The sequence below is a fragment of the Desmodus rotundus genome, chromosome 2 (assembly GCF_022682495.2).
Source record: "Desmodus rotundus isolate HL8 chromosome 2, HLdesRot8A.1, whole genome shotgun sequence".
Taxonomy (NCBI): domain Eukaryota; kingdom Metazoa; phylum Chordata; class Mammalia; order Chiroptera; family Phyllostomidae; genus Desmodus; species Desmodus rotundus.
Window position 1 is genome coordinate 133,049,418 of NC_071388.1, and position 18,280 is coordinate 133,067,697.

General features: G+C 37.7%; 1 protein-coding gene across 1 annotated transcript in view; it reads right to left on the reverse strand.

The window, feature by feature from the left end:
- LRP1B (LDL receptor related protein 1B) overlaps window positions 1–16,301 on the reverse strand; it is a 1,720,016-nt gene extending 1,703,715 nt beyond the window's left edge. Inside the window, exons 1-2 of the mRNA XM_053919407.2 lie at window positions 16,115–16,301; window positions 15,646–15,804 (exon numbers count right to left, since the gene is read on the reverse strand). Coding sequence (XP_053775382.1) covers window positions 15,646–15,804; window positions 16,115–16,301 — 346 coding nt within the window. The remainder of the gene's footprint in view (window positions 1–15,645; window positions 15,805–16,114) is intronic.
- Window positions 16,302–18,280: the final 1,979 nt, after the last annotated feature.

The following is an 18,280-nucleotide window of genomic DNA, read 5'->3' on the forward strand; positions in this document are numbered from 1 at the left end:
GTTGGATATATCCAACACCTGAGATTAATCAGTCATTGGATGTGAGTTCGTGTTTGGCTCTATCTATTCACAGGTAAGGGAGAATACCACAGTGAGAAAAAAATGCAGTTTCAAAGTTAGGAGAAACTAAAAATGATCATGAAGAATAAGACAACCAGAAATAGTTTAAAAAAAAAAACAGCAATAAAGTGTTCATGGTTGGCACTAAAAAGACAAGGAGATAAAAAAGTCATGTACATTGAAAGAGTGAATATTTTAGGCCCTTGAGAAAATTCCAGATACTTGTTTTTACACAAAACCATGCTTGCTTCATTAGTTGGGATTGTATCAACTGGTTCACTGAAAATGATGGACCATGGGCAGAAATTACGCTTTGTTAGTGGCAATCATTGGTGACTCCTATTGTGCTAACTGACGCACAAATGGTAAGTGACTAGGCCTAAATGACTTCTGACTTTGATCATTAAAAATCACCAATTTATCACCGTGCCCTTTACCAAAGACCCCATATGGAGCTGGGTAATCTCCTGCAGTATGGCAGTCTGGAAAATTAACAATAGGTCATTAATTATCTAAAATATCAAACCCATTCTCTATATCTGGTATATTTTTTTCTGTTCAAAAGACAAGGCATGGGCTCAAACACTTATCTGTGTGGCTCAGTTGCTTGGGCGCTGTCCTGTAAAGCAAAAGATCACCAGCTTGATTCCCTGTCAGGGCACATGCTTGGGTTGAGGCTCAGTCCCTTGTTGGGGTGCAACTGATTGATGTTTCTCTCACACATCAATGTTTCTCTCCCTCTCTTTCTCCCTCCCTTTTCCTCTCTCTAAAAATAAATAAATTTATAAAAAAAAAGAAAAAAGGCATGGGATCAGTATGAGCCCCAGCCCTCACCTGTTAGGTCTGATAAAATTATCCCTTATATGATTTTGTTTATGCTTCCATAACACTTTTTGTCTAATTTAGACCATCAACTCTTTGAGGGAAGATATATCCTTTTTTTTAGGTCCCTAGGATTTTCTTTAAAAAGGTCAATAAATACAAGTTGATTTTATAAAATGCCTACATTTTTTCTTCAGAAACTGGGGACAGTGAAATTTTGAATGCCTTAAGCATCACCACCTATAATAACTCTAATTCAGAAATTTATCTTTGAAGTTTCCATATCCTATGAAATTCCTTAGAGAAATGGTTGATTCCAGGGCAGAAACAGAGAAAATACAACATGAACTTGAATTATCGGCCGTGATGGAAAGTAAGCAAGTGCTCAGAAAAGGACGCTGGTATGTCAAAAGGGCAGAGTAGCCAATCTGAGAGCTCGCAGTAGCCAAAGTTGGAAAAATCTGAGAAAAAAATAAACAATGATAGCACTGGATTATAACAAATGATTAATATTTGTGAGTCTAAACGGATTTAAATAAATAAATAAATGGCTGCTCTTTCTTACAGGAGAATTCCAATGAATTGATGTAGAAAAGATCAGGAAGGCTCCACTTCCTCCGAGGTCAAGGTTAACATCACTAATTAGAAGACACACTGACATGTATCTCCTGATATGGAACACTGAGGAGGGCCCACTTTTTGTGTGACATTCTTGTCAAAAATGCATAGTCTTGAGAGAATATTACACAAACCCAAACAGTGGGACATTCTCCAAATTTCTGACTGGTATTTTTCAAAGGAACCCAGGTCATGAAAGCAAAGTAAAGCCAAAGGTGGTCCCAGATTGAAGGTCTAAGGAGATACAACAAGTTCATGCCACACTGAATCCTGGACTGGATGCTGGAAGAGAGCCGGTCATTAGGGGACAAAGTCAGACAAAGTCTACAGTTTACTTACTAGTATTTACTGTACAATGTATAGTTTTTGTTTCGATAATTGTATTATAGTTTTACAATATGCTACCATCAGGGAAAGCTAAGTGAAGTATATATGGGAACTCCCTATACTAGTTGTATACATTTTTCTCTAAGTCTAAAATTATTTCAAATAACAAGTTGAGCCCTGGCTGGTGTGGCTCAGTGGATTGAGTGCTGGCCTGAAAATCAAAGGGTCTCTGATTCGACTCCCAGTCAGGGCACATGCCTGGGTTGTGGGCCAGGTCTCTAGATGGGGGAAAGGGGGCGCACAAGAGGCAACCACACATTGAGGTTTCTCTCCCTCTTTTTCTCTCTCCCTTCTCCTCTCTCTAAAAATAACTAAAATCCTTTAAAAAGTTGAAAAACAGCTTTAGAAAAAACTGGTTTGAATAATCAGCTTGGATATACTAATGTTATGTGAACACAGGTATGTAATCTAAAGGTAGTAATCAAGCACAAGTTTGGCTCTTTGTTAAGTCTCAGCTTGGCCAAGAAAGGGGAAGACAAAATGCAAACCTAAATGTGATCCCATTTATGTCTCAGTATGTGAATTTGTCTACTCATCAGGATCTTATCTCTGCCATCTTCACTTCACTATATTTTTCTTCTCCCTTTTGGTCTTTCATTCTTTCCACATTTCCGTAATTATCTGTGTATGGCCCAGCAATACTGTTTCCATCACATGTTCCTCATTTCCCAGAATATGTTTCCTCAGGTCCCTGTAGCGCCAAGGCTAATGAAAATCACCTGCATAGCATTTCCTCACCATTATTAACAGAGGTTTCCTAGATGCTTTCAGTGGCAGTTTTCTATCCCAAGTCACAATTAGGTCTAATATCACTGCATCTCTTCTGGGTCATTAAGAATTGTCTCTGTACCTGCTTTCTCTTCCCTGACTCTGCCTTTAGCTCACAGGGGAGAGGAAGTTGCGGAGGCAGGGCTGCAGCACACTGTGCAAATCCACCTCTGGGATCCTTCTTCCCAAAGGCAGGATCTGCACCAGGAACGCACTCCACGTTTCAAGGCACTGCTCACAGCTCTCTAGGGCCGCCTTTTGTCTGCGATGCACCGAGGAAAATGTCTTTTCACTGTGGCCCAGTGCAACCTTCGGATGATTCCTGCAACTCCGAGGCTCTGTAGTGGGTCATAGGCAGACAGCCTGCGCTAAATCGATCAACTTGTGTTTCTGACCCCCCACAATATTATTTCTTTGTTTGTGTTTTGTTTTTTATCTTGATGGGCAAGATTTAAAAGTCAGAACATTATGCATAAAAATCCAGATTCCAGGCCTCCCTTGCATTATCTGAAGGTCCACCTACCCTCAGCCCATATCCATACAGGCCACATACTGCTCCAGGTGAGTATCAGCCGTCCCCTTTGACAATGTGGGTGTTCTTTAGTGTGCATGTCACCCAGGGCACCTTTCCGCCAGCCGGGGTGCTGAAAGATTCTGTGTTTGTAAAACTTCGTAAAGTTCAGTCAAACCTGCCTGAGTGCCATTACTTAAATGATGAGCAAAGAAACCCAAGCAGCCTTTTCTCTGAGTCTCGCAATCTCGGAAGCCATGACCAATGTATTTCCCCCTGTTTCACTACAAAAGAAACACTACCTGTCATTTTCTCTTGCCTGCAGATGGGAGGAAAAAGGGCAGGATTTCTGTTCCAGGTTCCTTTATATGCTAGCCTCCTTTGTAAGAAAACATTATTCTTACTGTACACTGAGCTCTATTCTTACTTACATTGTGACTCTCAAGCACGGCTTTGAGACATGCCGATAGGGCCATTACTGTGGCATTTCAAAGGGAAGAGACTTTTACTAATCCTCTTTGGCATTCATCTCTAAATCTTGCTGAACTCGAGTACCTTCAATCTCTGAAAGTTTATTTTCGATTTAAGTGATTTTCTTGCTATTGCTAGATTTTTCAGGTGTTTCACCAGCTTAACTGTTATCTCAATAAGCCTTGTTTTCCTTGGCTCTTCATAGCAGGTTTAAGTCTGTTCTGAGGGGTCAGAGCATTTCCTGCCCAAACAGCTTTTATTATAATCATGTAGTCAGTATATATTTTTCACTTTACCTAAAACTTAAATAACCCCCTTACGCTCCTGTCAAACCTTTTCCCATAGGACTTTCCCTATGGGGGAGGAGGGAGAGCCACTCAGTGGACCTCTGTGGGATGTGAGCTGTGTTCTCAGCAGGAAGCATAAAAATCCTACCTCATACTCACAATATACAAGTGACCCTTCCCCTTCCTGCTGTTTTTAATTACTCAGACTAATTTATTTCCAATTTTTTGGCACCCCGCCTGCTAAAGCACACAGCAAACAAATTCATAGTGGGTCCCAAATTAAATATCAATGCAGAATCTTCCAGTTTCAAATTTGATTTTGTTCACTCATTCTGAAATTTAATAAAATGCTGGTGTTTATTTCATATTTAACTGACTTCTAGGCATATTGTTGAGTTTAGTACTAAAAGTTAGGAGCCAAATTATTAAAGGTACTTTAGACCACATGAATGAAAAGTGGACTGAACTCAAAGTCTCACGTAAACTCAATTTCTGCACGTGCATGTAGCAAATGTCTGTTGAACTGCATGTGAGCTCTTTGTACAACAAATAAATTGGCTGAGATCTTTAACCTCAATGGCTTATTTAAGTAGTTCTAAAATTTTAAATGCCTGAGCTTTAAATCTCAATATTTTTACCTAAGGTCAGCTTGGTATATGACTTTTCTTCTTAAACCTAAAGACACATCATGTTTAAAAACAAAAACAGATTAGGCTATCTTGTGAAACACTACTTGTATTGGCCACGTAGCATTTTCCAGGTAATTTCTCTGGATGGGTTGAAGTATTTCCTCCATAATACTACTGCTCATGGTATAAAGTAAATAGTTTCTCAAAGGGTTGATTTTTGGCTCTAGGCAGCCTGTATAACTGTAAAAGAATTAGTGAGAATATTTGGGGTTAAACTTGTACTTTGGAATGTAGATTTGAATATCTAATTTTAAAACTAAATTTTGACTTTTCCTCAAGGCAGGTAACAGAAAAGAGAGCCAAGAGAGAAAAAGAGAAATGAAAACAATCAATGTAATCGAATCCCAAACAATCTTCAAATAACTTAGGACTTTAGTGTAACTCAATCAGCTTGATATTAACTGTGTTTCCTTCAAACATTGTGTTGCTTTCTTCTTCCTCATAAACCCTATGGGCTCTGATATATATATACTTTTCTCTTACACTACTTTTTTAGAGCCTCTATCTTCCTCTCACACTTTCTTTCCTTTTTAGTATCAACAAGAAGTCAATAGAACCAAATGGGTTTGTCTTCACAGTCATAAGCTGACTTACCCCAAAAATCAAAAGTCATACAATTATTAAACTAGTGTTTTATTGCTTGATCTGGTTTTTGTTGTTTATTTGTTTCTTCCTTCAGTCTATAAGGCATATTGCCTGGAAAATAGAAATTGCTATAACATCTAGTCAATGAACACATGGGTAAACACAGAAGAATACGCCAAGGGCCCTGACGGACCTACAGGAATACCCACTGGGACAGAAACTCTTACCTGGGTTCTCCGTTATTCATCACCACGCCTTTCTTCTCTACAATTTTCTTTGGAACTTGACTATCAGCATGCATTCTTCTGAGGATTTCGGGACAATAAAAATGTTCTTCCTTGAAAACACTGATGACTTCCTCAAAACACACACACACACACACACACACACACACATATGAGTCTTCACATCAGCCAGTGCCTTTTCCATCTGCTGTGAGACTGGTTCAGATCGACAGAAATCACAGAAAGATAACTGCTGTTATATTTACCAATGCTTGAAACATTGCTAAGTGTTTCATTTTAACTAAATCCCCAATGAATACTGTCAGACTTTACTAATTTCATTCTGCAGAAATGGTCTGTGTAACATGGGGTAATAGGGAAGACTATATCGATAATCCTGAAATGAGGGAGATGGTAATACGAAGGCAAGCAATATTGCGGAGCCCACACAGGACCATCGTGTGCCTTATATTGTGAAATGTGTTTGACACACGTCAGTCAGAAGTACTGCAAAACAGAATGTGTTCATTTTTAAATAACTTAGGATGTTAGCCCTAACCTCTGAAGATAATAATTTGAAACTTTATCCCATTTCTTACCCTCCTAATGTATCAAATGGTGCTGCATTAATTGTTATAGAAAATCTTCCTAAATTAAAAATGTGAGTTGCTCCTCTCCCTTCTTCTCATCTGCACTGCTACCCCTCATTTAAGCCACCAATCTCTCTCTCCAGAATAATTATAATAACCCTTTACCTGGATTGCTGTGGACCTTCTAGCTCTACTTTATTCGGCAATAAGCATGAGCTCAAATAATTAAGTTGTGTCAGGTTACCTCTGATTAAACTGCCAATTGCTTCCTACTGTAATCAGAACAAAATTCAAATGCTTCGCATTGATTTGCATGGTTCCGCCTGAACCATTCGGGCTTCATCATATCTATGCCTTTTCCCTACTCCTCTCTCCCAAACACAGTTTTCAGATACACAGACCTTCCTTCTTTCTCTGAAATGATGAATTAATGACTTCCTCAAGGGTGTGCCTGGAAAGCTCCTCCTTCAGAAGTACTCATAGCTTGTTCCCTCTCATCCCTTTTGTCTCGGCAAATGGCATCCTTCTCAAAAAGCCCTTCTTTGATTACAACCATAATCCTCAAATCACTTCTCCCAATTACATTACACCATTTTTCTTTCTCCTTAGCACAAAATGCTACTTACTAGTTTACATACGCTTTGGTATACTGTGTGTCCCCTGCCACACTAAAATGTAAGCACCATCCGGCCAGTTACCTTGCCTAACTTGCTTACTTGCCACCTTCCCAAACCTAGAACAGCACCTATCGATACTTACTCAGCTTTGTCGAATAGGTGAATGAATAAATGAATGGCTGGCAACCACATAGGTTGCTGTGGAGATCATATAATTTAAGTAGGAAAAAAACGTGAACAAAATTAAAGCATCCTGAAAATGTAAAAGATTTCCGTTGCTATGCAATATTAGTAATTTATACTACGTTAATGTTATAATTGATAAAGTAGTGTGTATTCTTGGTCAGTGTTGGATAATGTCACCATATTTTTTTTCTCTCAGATAAGAATGGTGTGCCCCTAGCGTTATGGGTCCTTAGCATGGTAGTGGTGAACTCGAGCCAGTGTTTGTGTTAGAACGACAATGCCAGGACTCAGCAAAAGGGCTGGGATTCTGAGTTAGTGATTGTATTTATAAATCTTACTTATTTTTAATAAAAATCTCAGAAATACAGATGCTGATCAGACACAATTAGTAATCCTTTCACCAGATGAGGCAAAAATCTCACCCAGAGCTGGCATCGTTATCACTATACTTTCAGAGCTTAATTATTTTTTAAATGCCTTAAAATTAATAGTGTTGAATAAAGCAGAATATTTTAAGAAAGTATACTTGTATTTTATATTTTCAGACCAATAAAATATACCATTAAAAGCTTTAGCAAATGCTCACAAGGTCTTAGATAATCTAAAAACTAAACCTATTTTAAATCTTTAGAATCTAAATTTTATCAAAAGTTTGAGGTTTCCTAATTGTTCCAGTTACTTGGTCTATATGGATTAAGCTTCAATAAATTCTTACTGTGGATGGTCTCTCTCTTAGTATCTCTGTCTTTCCTCTCCTTATATACCTTCATTTCTAAAGAAAACAGATCATTTTGAACTCATTTCTGTTATTAGCCTTATGCCTACAGTTTTGCTTTTTCACAAGTACCCTAAAATACCCTAGGAACACTCAAAGCAAGTAGCCACATCAAGTTTTACTTTTCTTCTCCCCTCCCCATTTTTAGGTTTCTTTTTCTCATTATAAGAAGAAAGGGCTAAGATGACAAATTGTTATTCAAGAAAAACGCAGCAGTAGAAAAATCTTAAGGAATTATGTATTCATATTTCTAAAGCTAAGCTGTAAGCTGTCTTGGAAGTGTTGAAGATGTCAATGCAAAGTGGAGAATTTAGGAAGAAATATCCTATTGATTGTAAGAATAAGACAAGGGATCATCTGTGGTACCTTGATCTTACCTAAGAAGAAACGTTATTCTTTTGACTAAAATGAGGTCGCACTGCAACAATACCTGTCTTTGGTCTGAAGGCTGAGCCAGCCAGACAATGAGGTGCACGGGACTCCAGAAGAGATGTCTGACTGTTAATAAGAATGCATTGTGAGATAAAGTGTAATGCCGGCATCTTAGCGAGGCCACACTATCTTCTTCAAGACACTCTTTTCTTCTTTTTTCCCTTATTTAACAAAGTTAGAAGGAATTTCATATGAAAAAGTACTTTCTTAACTTGTTTTCTATAAAAGACATAGTTATAATACCCATGTATAAATGAAACCTTTCATATATACATGACTTTATCCACACATATCTAAAAAATAAGATTAAAAAGATGACTTTACAGTAAGAAAGTATTAATTAAAATTATTTTTCATTATTCCTATAGTAAAGACATGTTGACAAGAGTTATATATTTACAACTATTTTGGAATATTTGAGAACCCCCAAATGTAGATAATACATAATCATTCAACTAATATGAATAGCCAAGTTATTGAACAATGTAAGTGACACAATTATTATCAACTTAAGCATTACCCTGTTTCACTGATGAGACAAGAATCTCACCTACTGCGAGATCAGCAACAAATGAGTGGGCCCATCTATTTAATCATATCATTGCATTTTTTAAACTGGAGTTGGATGTCTAATAGCAGACTACAGGTAACGTAATCACATGAGAAAGTAGCTATGGTCATGTTCAAAAGCACACTAAATCCATGTTTTATTACTGAAATGATTTCTACTGTCTACTCTGTAATGAGGGAATGTCTTAACTTTTAAATAAGATTTTGGAATGTGTTTTAACTGTTAAAATATTTTATAAAATGAGAAAATAATATATTTTAATTGATTTCAATAATCAAAGTAAACTTTGAGCAAGAATGAATTCAGAGCATGTAGGTATTCATATTTTAACAGTGTTTAAACTCTGAACCTACTCTATATCAATATATAATTACTACCAAACATATTTGATTTGCCTGTTATTACAGACAGAGTGGCAAAGGTACATATGATACACTCTGCAAAGTATAGATAAAAGTACTATACCTAAGTCTCTCAAGGAAATCCATAGTTAATGTTGTTTTTCCATAAATCCAACTTTTTTTTAAATGCAAGATCAGTTTAACTGTTTTACCAGATCTTAATAGCTACTATCTAATAGTTTGATTCCAATTTATTTACTACTCAGTTTCATCAATTAATTTACTCTGGAAGCTCAGTCAGAATAAACGGGTTTGTACAGAGATAGTTTAAATCAATAGGATGGAGAAAGAGAAACTATATTTTGCTATCAGTGAATTCAGAACAGAGTAATAAAATATTTTCTCACTTGGTCTTATAGTTATGCCAGGGGGGAAAGGGAGGCCACCAAATCATTTATAAAGAGAAAATATAGATGTAAAATAGCGATGGCAGCTTATAGCAGAAAAAAATTCAATGAAAAAATATATACATTTTGAAGGTGTAAGCTTACTTGTTCTAGTATGTTGAAAAATCTTCTGAAACTTCCATTCCCTTTCTATAATGTAGAGAGTTCAGAAGTACTTGGAGAGATTAACATTTTATTCAAGTGAGAAAGCACAGAATAGTGAGAACAGTAATTAAATATTATGGCAAGCTCAATACTTTTCAAAAGTAAGTGAGCTAAATATATCTACTGGCATACAAGTAAATTAGTCGAAAAACTAACTTTTTAAAAGCTCAAGTAAATTTTTAGAGATGTGTCCATGCTTTGGTATTTAATGTTTAAATAACCAAACCTTTTATTTAAGAAACTAACAAGCTCTAAATATCTCTTTCCAAATAGAACTGGGGAATGTTCCCAAGGCCCGAAAACTGTTAGATTTGTGATTGCTTTGTTGCAATTTCATTTCTATGCCTCTATGTAATGGGTTGTTGTGTAGGTTAAATTTGGAGACTAACAATCCACATGAAAATGTAAGGCAACTCTGCAAATGATAAAAAGTATCACAATTCTTTTCTGTTGGGTTAGTTAGATTAATTTTGTCCTTCCTTCCCCACCAAAAACACAAACAAACAAAAAGCCCAGAACCTTATTGTTTTCACTCTCTATATATCAAGGGAATATTTAGCCTTATTCTTAGATTAAATATGGGGGGCTAGATTTCTTCGGAATGCAAGAAAAGTTTTTTTGAGCTGCCTAGAGTAAACATGACTATTTCCTGATAGAAGTTTAGTCCAATATGGTCTCTAATTAACTGATTATAAGAGTACTCAACTTTTTGTTTCAGCATTCCAGCTCCTAAAAATATTGTTTCAAATTATAAGCATTGATGCATCATAAATGCAGGTATTTCAAAGGCAAACGAATTTTGACAACTGTTCCTTTCACTATCTGATTCTGTTAAAATAAAATATTTATCATATGAAAATTTATTCAGTAGGATAGTGCATGTTGGGAGTTGAAATTTAACTCTTAAAATTTTCATTTCATATTTTTGTTTTTCAAAAAGGCATATATTGTCTTAGATTTTGAAAAATAAAAGCTTCACTTAAAAATATGTATCTCTAATTTTCAGGTTAAAGTGATGTTTTTATAGATGCTTGTGCCAAGATGGCCATTTTATTTTATTTTTACTTTTTTTATTGATGTTTGAGTACAGTTGTCTTCATTTTCCCAAGACAGCCATTTTCAAGACGATTTTATATGCACATCCACACACCGACTAGGTTGGTTCTACTTACTACTAATTAGTGTAGCTAATGATATCCTGGTCATATAATCATGTTTAACTTCCAGCATTAATTCTACTTTCCTGAATGCATCCATCTAGAATAAAGACAAGTGTGTCCTTTGTATGAGAATTATTTTGAAAACCATCACAGAAGATACACAAATCAGTCAATACATCTGGTTGATACATTTTACTAAACAGAATTCCCATAACTACAAAGGAATTAAAGAAATGGAGGCACACATTTTGCAAAAGATGTAAAAATTACTGGCAGAAGCATGAGAAAATTTGGATTATAATAATATATAGAATGGAGAGAAGATACAGCTATCCCTCACCATCATAATCCTTGTAGAAGACCAAGTCTTGTTTAGTCCAAGTGACTTTATTTTTATTTATTTTTTATTGAATTTATTGGGGTGACATTGGTTAATAAAATTATATAGGTTTCAAGTATACAACTCTAAACTACAGTATTTGTATATTGTATTGCGTATTCACCACCCCAAGTCATTTATGCCCCATTCACCCTCTCTATCTCTCCCCATCCCCCCTCCCTCTGGTAATCACCATACTGTTGTTTGTGTTTATGAGTTTTGCTTTTTTTTTGGGGGGGGAGCTTAATCCCTTCACCTTTTTCATTCAATCCCCCTATGTCCCTCTCCTCTGAGAGATGTCAACTTGTTTGTATCTATTGTTCTGTTTCTATTTTGCTTGTTGGTTTATTTTGTTCATTAGATTCCACATATGAGTAAAATCATATGATATTTGACTTTCTCTGACTGGCTTATTTCACTTAGCCTAATACTCTCCAGATCCATCCACACTGTCACAAAAGGTAAGTTATCCTTCATTGTTATGGCCAAGTAGTATTACATTGTGTTTATGCACCACTATTTTTTAAACCACTCATCTTCTCATGGGAACTTGGGCTGCTTCCAAATCTTGGTTACTGTAAATAATGCTGCAATGAACATAGGGGTGCATATATTCCTTTAAATTAGTGTGTTGGGATTCTTAAGTCATATTTCCTGAAGTGGGATTGCTGGGTCATAAGGAAGTCCCATTCTTAACTTTTTGAGAACTCTATACTGCTTTCCACAGTGGCTGGGGAATTCCATACTGCATTCTCACTAACAGTGCACCAGCATTCCCTTTTCACCACATCCTCTCCAACACTTGTTGTTGGATGACTTATTGATGACAGCCATTCTGACCGGTGTGAGGTCAAATGGAGTTTATCTTTATTGTACACCCTAATCTCTGAAAAAAAATATATATATACACAAGGCAAATAGCAAAAAACTGATGCCCTACATCCAAGACACTTGCAAACTAAAAATCTCTGCATTTCTCCACTATAAATTAAAAGTAACATTTAAAAAGTGTCATCTTATTCTTAAGAATATATTAACTATATCATCCATCCCTCACCCTTTCTAAAGTGTTTTTATATACATTCAAAAAAATCACTTCTATCTTAATAATTATATCCAGCTTTGCATGATAGAACTTCCTTTAAATTATTTTATACTGCAAACATTTTATAAGACATTTATTGTGAAATCAGAAGAAAGTATTTAAGAAAGTGTCATTCATCTAAAGTTACTTCCATCTCTCCTTTAAGAAACAGTCACTTGGATTCAGCCTCTTCCTAAAACCATTTGGTTTTCTCCCCACATTTCTTTCCTTCCCTTATCCTGTTTCTGCAGTTCACTTCATTTTTCTCTTAACACATTGAATTTCTATTTATTTCCCCATTGTTTCATTTACTTCTTACCAGTTTCAACTTGAGAGAGAGAGAGCGAGAGAGAGAGAGAGAGAGAGAAGAAATCTCCAAGATTACAGAGATCTCTTCAAAACAAAACTTTATGGTATTTCTGGATATGAATTGTCAAGGATTGTAGTCCATTTTTTGAGGGGAGAAAGGTTAAAATTTTGACATACACATGATTGCCACTTTTGGATGACTTTATAGCCATACACATTTAAATGGTTAGAACAGCATAAACTTTAATTACTTGGAAATATGTTTCCATATGTTGTCAGACTCAAGAATTTAAGCAACTAGTTTCAGATCTATCAACAGCCTTCTCATTTTTCAGATAAGTTAACAATTTAAAATATTCTTTTATGAAGTTGTAATCCTTACCAAGCCATATTCCGATATGATAAGATGTTGTTATATGACACACTGGTTGATCCAAATGAATATGATTTATCCTCCACATTTCCCTGTTAAGAGTTACAAAGATCTTCCTTTTTCAGATGGGATGAAATCTAATAAGAACTGACATGGACATTAGCTTAATGCTGTATGAAAATCAATATAAACTAAGAAAATAAAAAATATATATGGGTTTAAAGGATAAGTGAATGCATATAAATTGAAGAGAAACGTACAAGTTGAAGTATTTTTCTATTTAATAAATGTTTGAATTTATACTCATAAATTTACACAGGAAAAAGCAACACTGGTAGAGAGTAGTACAATCATTTCCGTTTAGTCCAGACAACTTAAGAAGGCACCCGTTACCCACCCATCTCCCAATACGTATTTGGAGAACCTGAAAGTGATTTCACATTTTCTGGCATGAAACTCTAACCCTTGCACTAGAATACACACCTGTGTAATTTGTGCCTGCTTTATTCCTCAAGGACAATTGACAGGTGCCTTTGCCAAAGCCACGTCTCATTAACCTCTGTCTTAATTTTATATCCCTGTGTCTTCTATTTCAGCACTTTGTGAGGAATTCTGCCATAACGCAGCAGCACTTTCTTTTCTAACTTTCAACAAAATTCCTCTCCTTTTTTTTTTCTTTTGTCGAAATGGGACTCATCCTTCTCACTTGTGGTAACTAGCTGTGACAATTTTAGCTCTTTTCTAACAGTTTTGAAAGTTGTGCTAAATATATATATATATATATATATTTATATATATATATATATATATGAGTGGAAAAACATTGGTCTACAACTATTTTTACTTGTGCTATCTGATACAGTACTTGTTATACTGACATGCTGATACAACACGACACTATTTCAGTTTAAGGAAAAAGTAAGTGTCCTTTTCCATGTCCCTGCTTATCTATCGGATGTCCCTCTCCCACATGGAACTAAATTGGCATTAAATGGGCACTACATTGCAATCATTTTAGTTATTTAGTTTCCTGTCTCAGAAGAAGGTTGGGAGACTGTATGTTTAACTTTTTATTATATTTAAAATTGTCTCCAGGTATCCATCCCAACCACTGAAGCAATGGCTCTGTCCCTCCTAAACACATCTCAGAACACTGAGGACTCCGGTGGAGATGAGGTCAATTCCTGGAGACTGGGACTCAAAGAGCCCAGTAGCAGTAAGTAGTCTGCCAGTGCCATTATCTTGCTCACACACAGCGCTGAAAAGCTTCATTGTGTTCACCTGCTCTGGTCACACTTCAAAATTCTTCCTAAGAAAGGTTGAGAGCTGATTGTTCCAGAACAAAACATCATCATGGTTTCAAGTTAAAGTAACGTGCTTCCATTTTATCAATATAGTTTTGATCTATTCCACACCAACTGACAGGGAAGTTAAGGCATGATCAGAAGCCATATGGTTAGGTGGCAATGACATGTTTAAAATGCAATCTCAGGAAACATCAGACTTCATGAAGGAACTCGTATTAGTTTCACTGCTAGTAAAGGAAATGACCTGCGGGGTACATTATAAAGACCAAACTCTGGTTGCCAACCACAGGTTGGCTAGAAACACTAAAATTCATTCCCGTTTTTTTTTCCCTAAAATGAAACAATAATTTTTGGTCAATTCCTAATTCCCTTCATATAAACACAGTCATTAAAATATCCCAAGGCAACTGTGCCCGTTTGCTCAGCACTGGGATCCAGGTATCATTCTTATCTTTCCTACTTCTCTTTCTGGTAATCCGCCCCGCCCCCAAACCAGCTGAGGTATATTAGTCAATGTGAACTCATGATTAAAAAACACACAACTGAGATCTCTGATACTGGTTTTACTTTTAAGCAGTTAACTCTTCCAATGCCAGTTGCCCGAGTATTTGTTCACTTTGTTTTCTTTTTTCACCTGTGCAGCTTTTCTCAAAGATTATCAAACTTGCACAGGGATTCCTAGATTTCCAGATCCAAACTTTACAGAATCCAGGGTTATTATAAACCCCATCCCCTCTCTCTTCTGCTCCCTATACACATTCCCGTTTAAACTTCTACCATTCATTAGCTAACATTTGGTGGAAAAGCATGGGCAACATGCCAGTGGTGGGTGAGCATCTCCAGGTACCATGAGCTGTGTCACAGACCTTCGGAATAAAAACAAACTAAGAAACAAAAAAGTCAAGTTCAAGTAGGTGCCTGCGTCCAAAAGCGCCCTGAAGCCTTAGCCTCCCCACTGCTGACCCGAATCTCTCTGGAACCTGTCCCAGGAAGGGGCTACAGAAAGCAAAAGGGCTTGAATGGGCGCTTTCGCCTCTACAAAGACCCTGGGCGAAGCAGGTAAGGAAGTTAACCCAGAAGCTAAGTTGAGGGAGCACCCGCAGAACGCAGAGAATCCGGAGCCCGCAAAAGCTCCTATCCCTGGTGCCAGCGCGGAGGGAAGTCTTAGGAAAGCGAATTCTTATCCAACATCTGCAGCGCTTGGGATGCGCGGGCAGAAGCGCGCCGTCAAGTCCCAACGCTCCCGGGGGACCAAATCAGGACTAGTAAACAGCCAAAGGGAAAAACTGCGGGTGAGCCGAGGATGCTGGCACCTGGTTCGGACCCCCCCCTCCGCACCTCTCACCCTCCAGGAGGCCAGCACACAGTGGCCAACCGGACCCGGGGAGCGGGGCCGCAAGGACTTAAGTTTCACACTCACTTATCTGCAAGCATCTTCCAGCCGGAAAGCCGAGGAAGGGGAAGAAAGGGGGAAGGTGGTGTCCTTACCTGGGTCGGCTCCCACCGTCAGCACCTTGGCGATAGGCAATAATCCCGAGAGAGTGAGTAAGGCGAGGAGAAACTCGGACATCGTGCTCGCCCGGGGAGGAAGGCTGCGCTGGAGACGGCTCGGCGGCACCCTCGGCCCGGCGGCAGCGGCGGCGGCGGCTGCGAGCCCGGAAAGGAGCAGCGTCACAGACAAATGTCACTGGAAATTCTTCAGCTCAGTGAGCCCAGCCTGTCCGCCTTCTCCTGCCTGGAGCAGGATGTGAAAGGTGCACGGATGCGCGCGTGGGGGAGAGACAGTGCGTGTGAGCGCGAGCGAGCCGCTCGTGTGTCTTGACTTTTCAATGCAGGGTACGTCTGATCTTACATCACCAAGAGGGGCAGTGAGAGATGCCAGCGGACGGGAATTCACTGATTAATCACAGAATCCGCCGCACACCCCTTCGTCGTCTACATAAATCACGTCTATTACTTAGTAAGAGACATTTAACACAACAGGAAAATACCACCGCGAACTGAGAGCGCCACAAATCACAATTATGTCGGTCTCCTTGAAGGGAAAGTAACTCCAAGCTGGTTCTGTAGGGATTTGGGTCTTTAGAGAAGGGGGAGACTTCTGCATCGGGCTGAGCCAGCCAGGCGCCCGGGAAGCTCCGCATTTAACAGCCAGCTGGAAATTGTCAGCTGCAGCGCCGGGATGCTTCTCTCCGCCACGCGGTTTGATCCCTTTGCTCCCTGGAAGGTTCCTTCGCGAGAAGGAAGGACAAGCCAAGTAACTGAGCTTCTCTTAGGGAAATGGTTCCCACCGCTACACACAGAAGTGCCACGTTTTCTGAATGGCAGTTTTAACTTTTATGCTCAGTAGCACCTGGGGACAAAGATGAAAAATTTAGTGACTCAGCAGAAACAGACAGACAGACAAGTCGATCCATTGCATGCGAGGGAAACGTGAAGAATGGAAAGAGGCCCCTAAACAGACAACCACAGAGCAAGAAATTGGCAATTAGTTTTGCAGTGGATTTCTCTTTAAAAGCGCACCTTGAAATGTTTTCAACACGTCTTGAGGATTTTCTGTTTTTTTCTTTTTTTCTTTTCCCACATAGAACAGCGATGGTTTAAAAACTTTCCCAAATCATCCGAGGCCCCAACATGAATCAGTGGGTTTTTAAGCTGTTTGTATGACCATTTAAGTTTTTAAATATAATCATTCAAGTACCTAAAAATTTAGTTCTACACTGAAAAATGATTAAGGAGTTAAAACTCGGAAATCTTGACAGTCGAAGGCTTATACTTTTCCCCTTGTAACATCAAGAATCCTTGCTTGAGAACGAGGTTGAAAAATCTTTTGTATTTAATATTTTAATATCTGAGATGTGTGTACGGGAAAATTATAAGAAAAGAACAAAACTAAGCAACAGGAAGATTGAAAAACAAAGGGAAGATAATTCAAACACTTTATTCAGTATGCCAGCACTGTAAGCTAGCTGTTTATGAGTAAAATTATCCAGAAACATCTTTGGATGCTTCTCAGAAACCATTGAATTTAGACTGATTCAAAGAACACAGAGGTGACTCCAAGGAACATTGCTAAGAATTCGTGATATTCACCTTTTCATATTTACTCCATAATTAGAAAATATCTCTTATGTCAATTTTTCCATATCTACAATTTTCAAGTTTATTTTCTCTTATAAATCAAATCATTTAGTATCTCAAAAAATGACTCATTCTACATTTAAAAGGATATGCTTTTTTCCTTCTAAGTTGTAATATATATCATATAACCTACTCATTTTTATTATTTTACCAAAATGTAACATATAGGAAACATAAGGAGATTTTTCCGATTTTTATACTAAAAATTCACAGACTTTGGGGTAAGTGGCAGAGGTTAAAGAATACGAGGGAGAGGAGTGGAAGAGTAAATTCCCAATGATGTTCAAAGGGATAAATATTTATTTCTCAACGGCCCACAGACCTCTGCATTCTATGAAACACTAATGCTTTCTTCAGAACGTAGTAAGTAGGTTTCTTTCTGACATGATCCCATTAGGTAATCCATATCTGTTTAAGCTTGGCAATAAAAGAAGGAGTGCTCACAAACCATGCTAAGGACATCCAGGCTCTTCTTCTTTCATATTATTACCATGAATACCACCCCCCACCTCCAAAATTGCAAGGTAGAGGAAAGCAGCCACGAATAGCACAACCAAGCAAAGACTCTTACCAGGTACTAAACTATTGTAATTGAAAATCAGTGACTCATTCACTTTGACAAGTATATGTAGCAGCCCTACATTTTACTGGCTACTCTTACAAGGGAAAAGCTAAGAAAGATGATCAGAGAAGTAAATACCCCACTGATTCTGTATTCTAATGTGTATTCTAAATATACTACCTTCTACATATGTAGTGCCTCCTAACACAATAATAAATTTATTGAGTGAATTAAGCAGAGTAAAAAACATATGATCTCATTTAGATCATCTGGTTGACTTTTTAACTGCCCTAAATGGAAGAAAATCAAGAGTGCATTGTCCACACATTATGATCAGAATAATAAAGCAAAATAAAATTCCTTGTGAGTAATTTACCAATCAAATCGCCTGAGTGAATGACACGGGGCTGAAAATGGTGG